The 15,637-nt window shown below is 33.5% G+C and overlaps 2 protein-coding genes across 2 annotated transcripts; one reads left to right on the forward strand and one right to left on the reverse strand.

The window, feature by feature from the left end:
* Nucleotides 1–5,503: 5,503 nt before the first annotated feature.
* Nucleotides 5,504–9,466, forward strand: LOC123889674 (GDP-mannose 3,5-epimerase 2). Its single transcript, XM_045939112.1, has 7 exons — nucleotides 5,504–5,684; nucleotides 6,015–6,425; nucleotides 6,906–6,999; nucleotides 7,098–7,227; nucleotides 7,352–7,484; nucleotides 7,856–8,063; nucleotides 9,062–9,466. Exons 2-7 carry the CDS (start codon nucleotides 6,016–6,018, stop codon nucleotides 9,215–9,217), a joined length of 1,131 nt encoding a protein of 376 aa, XP_045795068.1. The 5' UTR covers nucleotides 5,504–5,684; nucleotide 6,015; the 3' UTR covers nucleotides 9,218–9,466.
* A 1,648-nt stretch (nucleotides 9,467–11,114) lies between these two features.
* On the reverse strand, nucleotides 11,115–15,115 carry LOC123890547. The gene is made up of 4 exons (XM_045940184.1): nucleotides 13,944–15,115; nucleotides 12,748–12,942; nucleotides 11,874–12,055; nucleotides 11,115–11,608 (listed from the first exon to the last, which is right to left on the reverse strand). Exons 1-4 carry the CDS (start codon nucleotides 14,248–14,250, stop codon nucleotides 11,294–11,296), a joined length of 999 nt encoding a protein of 332 aa, XP_045796140.1. The 5' UTR covers nucleotides 14,251–15,115; the 3' UTR covers nucleotides 11,115–11,293.
* Between the last annotated feature and the right edge of the window lie 522 nt (nucleotides 15,116–15,637).

Here is a 15,637-nt window from a genome sequence, read left to right on the forward strand (position 1 = left end):
AACAAATATGTGAATGTCATCCTTATCCATATATATGGAAATGGATTTCCTGCTGTTGTTACAATAGGACGCTGTAACAGTTAGGGACTGTCCGATCATAATTGTGTGGTTGTAATCATTTTGCGTAATTTTGTAAATGAATTATTCTGATCCGTCCGATCTGATAATGAATGACTGAGATACAAAACAGCGTGAAAACTGTGTGATTTCCAACGGCAGGGAATCCAGATCCCATATATATCATCTACCTTTTCAAACCAAATTATGTCGTTTTCATTGGATTTTTTATTTATTTATTTATTTATTCCACTTGTGCAATGGATTGAATCAATTTTAAAGGAGAAAAAAAAATCCGGTCTAATCCCTTTATTTTCAGTTTTCAATCATCCATTTGATTTGATTTTTAAAAATAGTCCAGGTTGATCCAATCCAATCAAATTCAATTTATTTTTTTGAAGTCAAACTTTTTTTGTCAATTTTGGTTATTGTCAATGATATTTTTTTTACAGCACCGCTATTTATCACAAAACCAATTTCCACGATAACATACCTTCACTTTACGTGCCAATTTTACCTCCTTGTGGGTTTATTTAATTTTTTAAATTTAAAATTAAATCTTTTATTTTCAACTGCCCCCTTCCATCACCTCTCAAGCAAAAGATTTTAATCGAGTGATTTGCATTAAGCCCCAACTTTTGTTCTTATGCCGTCTTTGGTAAGTCCAACAAACTAACTTATAGCTTATAAGCTTGTTTGATAAAAATATGAAGTGTTTGATAACGAGTTTCTCTAACTAGCTTATATATATTTTTTTTTTTTGAGATGCTATATTTCAAGTAGGTATGAACTTATAACTTTTTCATTTTATTCCATATTTACCCTTGTTAGTTTTTTTTTTAAATTAACAGTTAAAAAAAAACTACCCACTAACCATGTACTTTTATGTCATTTTGTACTTACAACAGCTAAATTTGCCAAACATTTTAATTTTATTCTACCAGCTTTTCAGCTATAAGTTACCAGCTATCAGCTATAAGTTAGCTTTTCAGCTATAAGCTAGCTTATCAACTATCAGCTAGTTTGTAGCTTATTTTTACCAAGCAGAGCTTAATCTTCCATCGATTAGATACTCTATTTCCTAACTAATGCAATATGAATTTGATAAAGGATAAACAATGAGTCATAAGAAAATTTCTGTCAAAAAATAAACTACAACCTCATAACCCAAATTGGTAAAGAGATATGTAAAGAAAAGCACCAAGAAAAGCGAGTGATGAAAAAAGAGAGTACCAAAAAATTAATCTAATGATAACATAGAAGTAAAAATTGTGGTTTTAGGTCATGAAAAATTGAGTAAAGAACTAGGTTGAAAAATGTTTCTGACGTCATTCACGTTTTTCGTTTTCCTTAGTTTCGTTAGAAAAGCATTTTTTTTATTAATCCATGTGAATAATATATTTTGTTGAGCTTAATTGTTGTGCACCGTCGGTGTAAATTTTTTTACACATACATCTAATGACGCGTTGCCACATCATTTAATGAATGTGACACATCATGTGTTCTTAATTACCATACATGATGTGTCTGTATATTATTGGAGGCATGTGCAAAATAACTTTACACCGATGCATATAAATTAAATTCTATTTTGTTTTGTTAGTAAAATAAAATATGACAATAAGAAAGGGGAATTTGTCCCTGTCCCGCGAGCTTAGCTCGGTTGATAGGGACATGATACTATTTGTGCAAAAATTAGAGTTCGAATCCCGGAAGAAGCAGAGTAAACAAGAGAAGAAGAGGAAAAGCACACAAGCACCACCACTCCTCTCCGAAACCGCCACTGCAACCACCGCTGCACCATCATCGCTCGACCTCCGACCATTGCTCCATCGTACGCCGCTGCACAGCCGGTCTTCTCTTTCTTTCTTTCTTTCCTATCTTTGCGCTCTTTATTTCTGTTTCTATTATCAAACAAACTTGCGCACGATTGATGACTCAGAAGGGCTTCGATCAAATAATGACATTTCCATTCCCATTATTGATGACGAATTCCCTGTATGCATGCCGTCAGCGCATTAATGATCGTTGGATTTAGACCAAACTATTTACTAAATATGCAAATTTTGATTATTATTATTATTATTATTATTATTACTATTTTTTAAATCCAAAATAATAATGTACTTCAATACTTCAAAACATTTGTAAAAAATGTTGCCATACAAAAATATACTATATGGGAAAGACTTTGCTATAAGAAGCATTGCTAGAAGGTTAATCAATAAAAGTAGACACAAGAACCATAAAATTTAAGGCCTCAATGACCAAAAACTAGCATGATATGAAACAAGTTCAAGTTAACCAACAGAAGCAAGCAATACCAGAAACAGACATTGAGAAGAACAAATCTATGCTGACATATCAGAACCTATTCATAGAACTAATTTATATTGACATGTCAACCTAATGGAATGCATGAATCATGACATTGAATGATGTATAATTCAACAAATACTATGCCTTGCAACTCAAGGATAAACTCGTCCCCTAAGTATAACCTAGATGATGATAAAAAAATCGTTGTCATTTGAGATGTTTGTGCGACACAACAATTTTGGAGGAACAAAAAGAGTCTAATGTAACTTGGTAGGGAGGACCGCGGTTTGATCCCCGCAACTACGATCGGGAGGGGGCTGAAACCACTTGATGCTAGAACTGACTCCCGAACCAGATTCAAAAAGAGTCTAATGTATCTTTAGTTCCACTTCTGGAGCAACAAAAATCAATTTTGATATATTTGGTTGCTCTCCGGTATAATTGAAGTTGGAGAAAATAAATTATAACTTTGAAGCCAGAATTTAGAGCTACTGGCTGTAAAATTGATTATTAGACTCAAATTTGTTATTCAATACGTGACTATGACAAAGCAATTTACATTTTTTCTTCTGCATAATCAAGCACGCTTGTAGTGTATGTTTTGGAATCACGTTAATTAGGTTTAACAAAATTACAATGACACTACCGATCGTTAGTTGGTCCAGTGGTGATTGGCGCTGTATTTGGAAAGGAAGACCACGGTTTGATCCCCGCAACTGCGATCGGGAGGGAGCTGCTTGATGCATGACCCCCGAATCAGAGTAGGCAGTACAGTGTATCAGATATTGATGGTGAAAATAGAAAAACAAAAATTACAATGACACTGATTTTGTTGTAACTCAAAAGTGTAGTTTTTGCAAAATCACGGTCACGTGTGCATACGCTCAAGGGCCAAGGCAAAAGCTTGATTGGTTCCGTGCAAGCAAGCAAGTAACAACCCTGCCATATCTCTTCTTCATACGGAAACGAATCTTAGAAAAACATGTTAAGTGATTATCAAGGAAAGTGCTTGCAAGTTTCACGATGGAACAATCCAAATTTCAATTATTATGTAACCGTGGAGTGGTCATACACATGTAACTCCTTTAGAATTCAAATTATACTTTTACCTTGAAGTGATCAGATATATCAACTTTTGTTAATTTAGTTATTTCTTGTAAAAATATTCGGAGATAGTATTAACTTTTGTCTTTTGTCGATTCAATTATATCGATTTTTGTTGATCTAATTGTCTCTTCAATTTTCGATTAGATAGAAACACACCCGTGGTGGACTAGTGGTGGTGGTTCGTCGAAAACTGAGAAGGTAGTGAATGAAATTTAAACGGTACGGAAGGAAACACGATCCCAATGCTGCTTTCTTCCCACTTTCGGTTTATGTTTTCTTCCATTTTGTTCATATTCTCAATCTCAAGTAGGGGCCATGCAATGAACGTGTGTACTCATTTAACAATTTTAATTTTAATGTGACATCCCAAAATCGTTGTCATATTTATTATTTGTCATCAGTAAAATATAATGAAAAACATACAACTTATTCGGTTCCAATAACATGATGGATTAAAGCTAATGCTATGGTGGACAAGTGATCAACCGAATATGAATTTTACGAAATTCACTGTTGGATTGAAAGTTTATATCGTATAGATCATCCATAAATTTTTTTTAAAATTTTTGAAAATTATTTGATATGTTATTGAGCCTATCAAGATTTACGTTATTTAATAAATCGTTAATCTTGATGTGTCTCAATAACATATCAAATGATTTTCAATTTTTCTAAATTTTTCTATGGATTATATGATATAAACTTTTAATCCAACGGTGGATTTTTTAAAATTCGTATTCGTTATAATGTTATTCATAACTGGTCCACCATGGATCACTTGATGAAGTGGTCCATATTAGAATTTACCGATGGATTAAAGTGTAAATATCGACTATCAAAAGATATGTATATATTTAGTCATTATTTCGATCAACATTATCATAGTTTTTTTTAGATGTGGTTTTACTGCAATTCCAAACACACAACTAGTGTTCAATCGAATTTCGAATACGATTATCTCCTTTGGAAGAACAAAATTATATGGAAAAATTTATTTTTCTGAATTCATGGATTTTTTATTTATTTTTTTGCAAAATGTATATATTTTTTTTTGCAAAATGTATTTTAAAATTAACAAAACTAACAAATTAGTAGGAAAAAAAAAAGAAATAATTCAATGATGCTTGACCAAAAGGAATGTAAAATAATAATTTGTATAAACATACAATGTATCTTCTGTAAAAAAAAATACAATGTATGTAAACAAAATTACACAATTAAATAATTCAACGATGTGTACCAAATAAATAAATAAAAATTCAAAGATGCTTAACCAAAATAAAAAATAAAAATCAATGAGGCTGAAAACACACTTTATGAGTAATAATAAGAGTATAAGACACATATTTATGTGTCCCGTCTATGAAGCACGAACACAGACACCGAACACGATATGGATACTGACACGTCGACACCGATAAAATTTTAAAAAAATGACATAATTTAGTGTAATCATAAGTGGCGGTGTCGGACACCGACACGTGTCCGACACGGACATGCCTAATCTAAAGAGTGTCGGTATTTTCTAGATTCGCATGAGTTTAGCTCGGTTGGTACATCGCACTATACGTGCAGACCCCATGTTCGAGACACTCAACTTTTTTTTTACTTTTTTGACACTCAACTTATTATTTTTAGGCTTAATTAGTCTTTTGGTCCCTTAAAGATATTTTAGGTTTCACAATGGTCCCTTAAAGAAAAAAAGGTCAGGATTGGTCCCTTAAAGACACATTCGTTTTACAATTGGTCCTTTCTGTCAATTTTTTACAAAAAACGTTAGTTTTAGTAGACTGAATTGTGGATGTCATTAAGTGTAAGTGGTCCACCAAAAACCTTATTAATTTTTAAAATTTTAACAATTGGAATTTTTTGTTATATTTGGACTTAAAATTTAACGGAAAGGACCAATATGACAAAAATATATGTCTTTAAGGGACCAATCCAAATCTTTTTTTCTTTAAGGGATCAATCCGAACATTTTTTTTCTTTAAAAGATCATTATAAAACCTAAAATTTGTTTAAAAGACCAATAGAATAATTAAACTTGTTTTTAAGTTAGATGGCAACTACATACACTCATTTCTGTTCTAAAAAAAAAAAAAAAACACTCATTTCTCTTCTATATATAACCGTGACACAGATTCTAAACACAATCAAATCAATTCTTTCATACTTGTCTTCTTCATTATCATTATCATCAGGTTTATTCCTCTCTAAATTCCCATTTCTCTCTCTTTTCTCTAATTTATTTATTAATGTTTCTTCAATTTCAATAATTCCCTCTAATTTTGCTATTAACATGGTGCTTTTTTTATAGCTTCCTTTATTTTATTGCATTTTTATTGGGATATGTCGTAGTATCGTATTTTGTTTTTTCTTCTAATTCGTGTCGGTTCACATTCTTGTTCTCTGTCTTGTTCTTCCTTAAAAACTGCATTTTCAATGTTTGTTCTTTTGTCTGTGATAAAAAATTTTTGTTGCTTAATTCTTATAAATTTTGTGTTTTTCTGATTGATTCATGTGATTTTCAGAATGGGAAGTTCTGGAACAAACGATTATGGTTCATACACTTACCAGAACCTTGAAAGAGAGCCTTATTGGCCATCAGAAAAGCTAAGAATTTCAATAACTGGTGCTGGTGGTTTTATTGCCTCACACATTGCTCGCCGTCTTAAGACCGAAGGGCATTACATTATTGCTTCTGATTGGAAGAAAAATGAACACATGACTGAAGACATGTTCTGTCATGAGTTTCATCTTGTTGATCTTAGGGTCATGGATAACTGTCTCAAAGTTACCGAGAATGTGGATCATGTTTTCAATCTTGCTGCTGATATGGGTGGTATGGGTTTTATCCAATCCAACCACTCTGTCATTATGTACAACAACACTATGATTAGTTTCAACATGATTGAGGCTGCTAGGATTAATGGTGTTAAGAGGTTAGCTATCTTAGATTTAGGGTCTGTTTAGATCGACTTATTTCAGTTTATTTATTGACATAAACATTTGTATGACGGTTTTTGAGAGTTTACGGAAACAGCTTAGCAAATTTATCTAATTTCAACATGCTTTCAATGATAGTTTATGAAAAAAGCTTATAGTTTACTATGAAGCACGGACACGGACACGGACAATGACACGTCGACACCGATAATAGTTTGAGAAAATGACACAGTTCAATGTAATTATAAGTGTCGGTTGACACGTGTCCGCCTAATCTGAGAAGTGTTCGTGCTTCATAGATAGTTTATATGAAAGTAGTTCGACTTTATGTGATAAACACTTAATTCAGCTGTTTATCCAAATAGGGTCTTAGTCATATGAGATACTGATGTCAATGATTAAACATGTATGTTCTATTGTCGGTTTCAATTAATTGTTACTTATCTTTGTCACAAACATTGTTTTATTTTTTGTAGGTTTTTTTATGCCTCTAGTGCTTGTATCTACCCTGAATTTAAACAGCTGGAAACGAATGTGAGCTTGAAGGAGGCTGATGCATGGCCTGCTGAGGTTTGTTGCCGCTCTTTTTTAATTGTTTCAGTTATGCTGGTCATTCATTTGCACACTAGGATTAGGATGAATGTATTAAATTTTATGAATTTTTTTAGCCACAAGATGCATATGGGCTGGAGAAGCTTGCAACAGAAGAGTTATGCAAGCATTATAACAAAGATTTTGGAATTGAGTGCCGCATTGGGCGGTTCCATAACATTTATGGCCCTTATGGTACATGGAAAGGTATGCTCACAACTGATTTGCAAATTCTGCATTGTGTCTTTGTCTTAACTAAATCAATAAATTAACCGTCATTTTTTATTTTGTATCATTTTGCATTTAAGAAGTTTGTCGCTTTGTTGTACAGGTGGAAGGGAGAAGGCTCCTGCTGCTTTTTGTCGAAAGACACTTACTTCCACGGACAAATTTGAGATGTGGGGAGATGGATTGCAGACACGATCCTTCACCTTCATTGACGAGTGTGTTGAAGGCGTGCTGAGGTATATGATCGTGCTGATCTTGTGGTTGTTTCAGCTAAATTAATGATTTTTGAAATTTAAATTGTGGATTTATGTTTTAATGAATGATGAAAATGTAGCCCATGGAGAGCATTTCCCATTAATAATTTCTATTCGCAATTACAACTGTAAATCTATATTTGTTCTGACATTAATAAATGTTATTAGCTCAATCAACATAGAATGGAATCAGCGTCTCGCAAATCTTAAGATCTGCCTTGTTGTATATATATAAAAAAAAACGGTTTTTATAAAGTCAAGCACATGTTAGCTTCCTATATGCCTGTTTTTCGGTTAATTCTATTTCCGCGGTAAAACTTAGCATTGTGTTCCTCTTCCGCCTTTCATTTTAGATTGACTAAATCAGACTTCCGAGAGCCAGTGAATATTGGAAGTGACGAAATGGTTAGCATGAATGAGATGGCTGAGATTGTTCTTAGCTTTGAGGACAAAAGCATACCCATACAGCACATTCCTGGTCCAGAGGGTGTCCGTGGCCGCAATTCAGACAATACACTTATCAAAGAGAAACTTGGCTGGGCTCCAACAATGAAGTTGAAGGTATACAATTTATTTCTGGTTTTGACTTCTGATGATTCAGTTTAATGTGGCTGTATAAAAAGAATTATCCTTTTGTTCTGTCTTATAAACCCTACCAGTTTTTATCACTCATCTTCAAGAAAAGAATTATGGAATGAGATATACTCCCTGTCATTCTATTTTCTTGAGATGCATTCTCAAAGTCTTCCGCTTTTTCTTTCTTACTTGTTCAATTTTGTAGTAGGCCTTATATGTTTTGCAGTTTGTTTTGTTTCTCTCCTCTCTTGCTTGTTGATTTTGTCTCAATCTATGAAGCAAACAAACTTTTCCTTCTGAAAGTGTCAGTCAGGCATATTTCCAACACTGGTTCCATGTGTCAAATATTTCTTATCAGATGTCCTATTAAAAAGTTATTATTTTTACCTTGGACACGCCTTAGACATGACTTCAGCTTGGACACAACATAGCTCACACTCAAATTAGGTCTGGTAGATGGAGTTCACGACACTTAAATTTATATAACTCACTGTGTATTAAGTGAGAGTGCAAGGGGGTTAGTTAATCTTGACCATACAACCAGATGATCTGTCAAAAATAACTCCTCACATGCTCTTAACTAATATGGTTATCATATATAGACCAGTGTTGCCAATTTCGGAAAATAGTGGTTTATTTGAATTCCAGTACACTGCTATAGATTGGCTAAATTGTCTTATCACGGAAAAACAATGGGTTGTTCAAATTCTTCTATGCTATAGACCTATAGTTGCTATTTGACAACACTGATATCTCACAAACATATATGGACTTGTTAGTGTGTGCACGAGCAAGCGCACTTGTGTGCCCACCCATACAAATACATTTGCACGTGTATTGTGTCATATGTGATGTCCTTTATTTAGAGATCGTCCGTGTTGATGTTATCGTATTTTCTGTTATATCCGTTGTTTGTGTTTCATTGGTTTCTATTAATGGGATTGCTTGTTTTTTCTGATAGCATCTAAATTTTGATATTATAGGATGGGCTGAGAATTACATACTTCTGGATTAAAGAGCAGCTTGAGAAAGAGAAGGCTGGAGGTGTTGATGTAACATCCTATGGATCATCCAAAGTGGTGTCGACTCAAGCCCCTGTTCAACTTGGTTCACTTCGGGCAGCAGATGGCAATGAATGATATGACCAAGCATAGCTGTTAGTCTTCGCATAAATGTTTCAAATGAATGTTTAGGTTTTATATTGCTATTTTGCAGAGATATTTAGCTATATTTAATAAGTTATATTAAGGTTCATTTTGGAAGTTATAATGCACATAATGTGCTTTATGTAGCCTGTTGTGGCAGTAGTATTTGGTTTGTGTTTTTTTAAGTCTGAATAATTGAAACTGTTTTTTTGATAAGACTGAATGAATGAAACTTAGCACAAAGTTATTTTCTTCCATTTATGGATCAAGTATTGGGATCATCGACAGACAAACGAATATGAACAGAAAAAGGGCCATTTTATGATTGGTGAAGGAAAGTTCATAACTAAAGGTCAATGGATATTTGTTTTTTGCTTTGTCGTTGTCTTTTCTTTTTAACAAAATTCCTAAATTGTGAAGGGTATAAACACAAGTGGCCCATAATTTTGGATGTTGTAGTTGTAGTCTTGTTGGATGTGGCTGATTTGTGAGGGGATGTTTTCTCTCCCCACCCCCCGTGTTTCTTTTATACCCCCTGAATTTCCAATTTTACCTTTGCAAAAAACTTCGGTTTATAGAAACCGAAGTTTTTTTTGCCTTGAAAACCGAAATTTACTTTGAATTTGTACTAGAAAAAATTCGGTTTCTGCGAACCGAAATTTTTTGCAAGGGCAAAATCGGAATATTGGGGGGTATAAAAGAATCACGGGGGGTGGGGAGAGAAAACATCTTGTGAGGGTGAACGTTGGTCCTGTCTTTGTAATTTGCACCACGGAGCACCAAAAGGCTAAAAGCCTAAAGCATAAAAAGTTAGGGAGGAAATTGCACCATGGAGGCAAAGTTAGGGAGGAAATTGCACCATGGAGGCAAAGTTAGGGAGGAAATTGCACCATGGAGGCATATGAGACTTAAGAAATTATAAATGTGGGGTTGGGAAAAGTTGCCCCCTAAAGTAAAGGGTGCTTATCAGTTATCACAAGTCTTGATTGTCTTTTCCTTAGTAATTGCTGGTCTTTGAAGCAAAAGTTAAGTGAGCTCATAATTTGGTAAATAATTTCTTTTTATAATTTAGTTCCCGTGAACATAACTCAATTGGTAGGAACATTGCATGTAAAATGCGGGAATCAGGGTTCGAACCCTGATACACCCACTATTTCACTTTAAAAAGTGAAATTCTAGTCACTAGGTTACTTGACTAAAAAAAAAGAATCGAATATTAGAGTTTATAACACTCACATCTGTGCGCATCAACTACTTACGAAAATAGAGAAGAATTTAAGACGTGTAACTACTACAAATTTGACATTTGATATCGCATATTTATTTTGTGAAAAACTTTACAATTTTATTTTTTTAAATATGTGTACATTTTAACCTGTAAATAAGATGTAAATTTTTTTGTTGTAAAAAAAAAAGATGTAAATTTTTTAAAATGAATGTCTAGTATTTCAATGTTAGCAAATAAAACTAAGACAAAATTTAAGCAATGAAAATAGAGTTTTTTTTTTTTTTTTTTTAAACAAAGTTAACAGAGCCTAAACAACCACATACGTACTTTCTACATGTTACTACAACAAATATTTATCTTTAATTCGCATTAGATTTTGAAATGACAGGTGACACGTCTCAAGTGCGGTGGTTTCAAATTGTCCTTAAATTGGAACCATGCAATTGGTTATGCAACCGGTTTGAAACAATTCATGAATGCTATCCACAATACTCTTAAAAATTAAAATCACTCCAAAATTTAGTAATGGAGAGAAGAATCACTGCGAGAGAGTAAATAGAGAGAACCCTAATTCGTATTATGTAGTCATTCAGTAGCACATGATAGTACGAATGTTTGACATTACTCAACACTGACTCATCATAGTGGATGACATTATTCAAGTCCAGAAAACCAAGTAGCAATTCATATTATAGTATCATAAACATACTATTTAAGGTACTATTATGTATAAGTAAAAATCATTGTACAATATACACCACTGGGTGGGATGCAAATCCCAAAAGCCCTGCAATGATACGAAGTTATAAATATGTGAAATACAACCCATTAATTCATCAGCCTCAAGCAAATTCTTGATATACTGGATTCAACTCAAGTTGCTCTGCCATTTTCTCCAAGATATCCTTCAAAAGTTTTGCCAGGCCTTCTTTCTCTAATTCCACACCATCTTTTTCTTTGGCTACATCAGCAAAAACAGAATCATAAAAAAGAACAGCTGCATCGCTACTTTCAGATAGTGGTAAACCCAACTCCTTAGTGTTTCTCTCAAGGAAGCTCCTTATTATTTCTGTGCTTCCTAAACCACCCTTTGCATTGGGTTTCTCCTGTGTTGCTTTCTCTACAAAGCTGTTTAACTCCTTTTCATTGGCCAATAGCTGCGGCATTGTCCAAAACATAAGTTGATAAATAATAGTTAGTTGACTGGACCGAAGAGCTCAAGATGTCACATAAATCATGATTGATAAATGACATTATTTTATTAACTTATAAAACTTTCTAAAGTCTCAAACAATTGTTGGGAATAGGTACCAAAAAAGATGCCCGGCAGTCATTATTTGCAAAATGTAGATGCTTTGGTATAGATATAAAAAATGATACACGATTGAAACCTAATATTTTTTAAATAATCTACAAAAATACCTGTCTTATCTTAGAGCCATTTATGACTTGGACATTCTGGATGAAAACAAAATTCTTTTTGGAAAGTTCCACCTCAAGATCTTGTAATACAGACTGCAGAAGCTGTGCAAATTGTGCCTGACCCAGTTCTTCTTCTCCATCCACTCCATGTTTACTCAACAAGTCATTTAGCTGAGGATATTCTGCTTATTTATATTAAAAAAGTTGTTTTACCAGACCAAGGTAATTGACATGCATAGCAATGACAAATTAAACAAACCCTCCTATCATAATACATCACTAACAGTGACCAGTTTAAAACAATGAAAAATATAGGTCAAAATTTCCTTTGTAAAGATATAAATTTGTGCATATCCACACTGTTAATCAAACCAACTGCAACATTGACAATGACAAAAAAGACATTAACACATAGATTGGACAATCAGCACAAGCACATGAAGTTACACCCATATTTTCCAATAACATAACACTTGTGCGTTATGAGGATCTAAAAGTCTCATTAATTGAAGCCAGTTCTCAATTTCTCAATTATAGAAATCTAAAGACAATTCAACGGAACAGACAATTTTTTGGCTGTTACATCTATCGGATTAAGTTTACACTCTGAAGAAGAGAACAAGGCCTAAAGTACATGTTAATCAAGATGACATAGGCAAGAAGAAATAGGAATCAGTGAACTGTGGTGCTTTGCATCTTAGTCTTGAGGGTCATAGAAACAAAATATCAATAATAATGCAATGAATAGGCAAGACTGCATATGGCATCACACAAAACAATCACAAGATATCTATCATAAATTCAGCTGGAAACAAGAACAACCAGAATGGCTAGAAAAACAAACAAAACCATCAAACTGAAAAATAAAGTGAACCTGAGAAAGGAGGAACTCCCATGTCGACTCCCATCTGAACAAGAGCATTTCGAATTTGACTCTTGCTGATTTTCCCCTTATCTTCAACATCCAAGTCAGTGAATAGATTTTCTGCTAACATGGCAAAATCATCCTCGTCTTCAAAGAACAAACGAAGAGTACTTCCATCCAAGATTGATAGAACAAGAGGATTAGCTGTAGATCAATAAAAATCCAATGTAAGAAATATTTTACTTGTTTTCTTTCAGAAACATGAAGAAATAATTAGTGAATAAATCATCAATTTAGTCTCTAAACTATCATTCTCTCTAACTTAAACTCTAAACTATATAGTAAATATAATAAGTAGTCCACAAAATATCTGAAATCCATCAATTTAGTTCCTAAAGTATATGAAATTATGTCAACTTAGTGTCTAACATCTTAGTCGTAGGGGAGGGATTGACCTTTTTAACGCATATTCACTCGTACAGCTGAGGCTAAATTGACGAAGTTTATATACTTTAAAGACTACTTATATTTATATAGTTTAGAGACTAAATCGTTGGTTTATTTAATAATTATTTGTTTGTAAAAGTTTAATATAATAAAATGAGTAAACCACCAAATTAGTCCCTGACTCTGTAAGACATTTCAAATAGATCATCGACTTTATGAATATTTCAAAAAGGTCCCTGAATCTATTAAACCATCAAACTGGTCCCTGAATCTGTGAAGAACTAACATGAATAAAATTTAACAGAGTCTGAGAGTTTTAAAAATATTAAAATATTCATAACTTTAGGAGCTTATTTAAGAGTGTCTTACAAAGTCGGAGACCGATTTTGTGGTTTAACCAATATAAAATATGCCAACAGAATATTTATTCAAAAGTTCAACTAAGTTACGATGTTCCATATGCAAAAAGAAGAGAACACTAAATTAACAGGTGCAGAGTAATTTTTACTCCTACCAAAGTCAAATCCAAGTCCACCAACTACTCGTTTCAAATTCAGTCCAAATTTGATCAACGCGTTTATAGATCAGTATTACACAATCAGTGAATAAAATTAGAAAAATCAATGCAATTGAACTAAACTAAACTAAATAATAAAATCAATTAGAATTATGGATCGATATTAGAATAAATAATAATATAAAAATAAATAAATATAATAATAATAATAATATGCATTAGAAGGAATGAGCAAAAAAACCTTTGAGTTCATCAGCGATGGCGGCGATGTAGAGTTTGAGGATTTGAGAAGCTTTGATAGGTTGATACTCAGTCTCGGTGGATAAGAAAGGTTCGGCGTCGGAGTTAGTGTTGAGGCGGTTGAGAGCAGCGGTTTTGAGAGGATCGGGAAATGGAAGATCGAAGAAAGAAGGAGAAGCTTGTGAATGTGCAATGTGGAGGATTTGAGCTCCGGTAACCGGACGATCGAAAACGATGAGTGATAGATCGAGGTCTCTAAGGTTAGTTCCGTCAAGTATCTGCAATTGAAATGATGATCCGTCAGACATTTTGGTTTGGAGTGAGAGGTTACGGTTACGGTTACGACTTTTGGTTTGGTTGTTGATGGAAATGGAATGAGAGGAGGGAAGAAACAAAGACTTGAAACTTAGTAATATTAATCGATTCAATTTAATGATCAAATTATGCCTAATAAACACGTAGTATACATTTATTTAAATAACGCGTTTTCCATTCAAATTCAACAATTGAGTATTACTTTTTCTTAACATTAACAGCTGCTTTCTAGATAAGTAATTCGGAATGGATCCGGATTCTCTCCATCACCCACTGTCTCCATCTCTCTCCTTCTCCAATCCTGACCCGTTAGATCAATCTTGCGGTCAAAATCTATTTTGACAAAACAAGCTAGAAAACAAACTTTTGACTTCTCCTCCTTCCTCATATGCGTTTCTTCTTCTCCGAAGCAAACATGGAACACAACAACACAAACACTGTCACAAAACAAAAAACATTGATCAAATCAAACCATGGAGTTGATGAATCAATCTGGAAAACAACCAACAACACAAATACTGTCACTGTCCCAAAAAATCCATGAGAAGAAAAAATTCAAACTATTCAAGCTCCATCTAAAGCCTCAATAATCTCCAACTAAATCCATGAAGCAAATCAAATCTACAAATCCCACACTCACACACTCACACTTCATCATCCATAATCTCTACAAATCCCACCATCACCTTCAATCTTCATCAATCAAAAATCATCAACCACCACCATCTAAAAATCAAAATAACAAACCCAAAAAAAATAAGAAGCAAAAAGAAGAAACAGAAGCAAGAAGAAAGAAAAAGAGAAGAGGATGAAGTTTGAGAGAAGGGAGAAGACAGAAGAGAGAACGTGAGAGTGAGAAAAACGAAGAGAGAGAAAGAAAGTGGAGAAATGAGAGGGGGATTTGATATTGTGATCCTGTGTGCGCGCGCGTACGCGAGCTACGCTGCACCAACCCTTGATCTTTGATCAAGTGGCTGATATGGGGAAGGAGAGAGAAGGAGACAAGGGGTGAAGGAGAGGATCCAGGTCCATTCGGAATTAGCTCGTAAGATAAGTAAAATTTGTTTTTCTTAAAAAATTAAACTAATAGATGAAGTGGTAAATTTACTAAAAATAAATTCATTGAAATTTTGGGTTCGAACTCGGGTCACGATGTTTGGTATAATAATTTCGGCATTTTTTGTGAGGTTTTTTATTTTTAAGTGGAGTTTATTAATCATTTTAATTTAGTTATTGAATGGAGTAACCAAAAATAAACAAAGAAAATAATCTACTCCCTCTGGTCCTTATTATAAGAGAAGTTTTATTTTTTAGGTTTATTGTAAAACTAATGTATCCGTACAATTATAGTATAGATACATTAGTTTTATAATAAATCTA

This window comes from Trifolium pratense, linkage group LG6 (genome assembly GCF_020283565.1).
Source record: "Trifolium pratense cultivar HEN17-A07 linkage group LG6, ARS_RC_1.1, whole genome shotgun sequence".
Taxonomy (NCBI): Eukaryota; Viridiplantae; Streptophyta; class Magnoliopsida; order Fabales; family Fabaceae; genus Trifolium; species Trifolium pratense.

Bases quoted from the DNA above. Each gene is read 5' to 3' on its own strand.
- LOC123889674 (XM_045939112.1), top strand. From the start codon at position 6,016: ATGGGAAGTTCTGGAACAAACGATTATGGTTCATACACTTACCAGAAC. The intron at 7,228-7,351 runs GTATGCTCACAA...TTTGTTGTACAG, and splicing joins CCCTTATGGTACATGGAAAG to GTGGAAGGGAGAAGGCTCCT. The intron at 8,064-9,061 runs GTATACAATTTA...TTGATATTATAG, and splicing joins CTCCAACAATGAAGTTGAAG to GATGGGCTGAGAATTACATA.
- LOC123890547 (XM_045940184.1), bottom strand. From the start codon at position 14,250: ATGTCTGACGGATCATCATTTCAATTGCAGATACTTGACGGAACTAAC. The intron at 12,056-12,747 runs GTTCACTTTATT...ATAAATAAGCAG, and splicing joins GGGAGTTCCTCCTTTCTCAG to AATATCCTCAGCTAAATGAC. The intron at 11,609-11,873 runs GTATTTTTGTAG...ACAATGCCGCAG, and splicing joins ATGGCTCTAAGATAAGACAG to CTATTGGCCAATGAAAAGGA.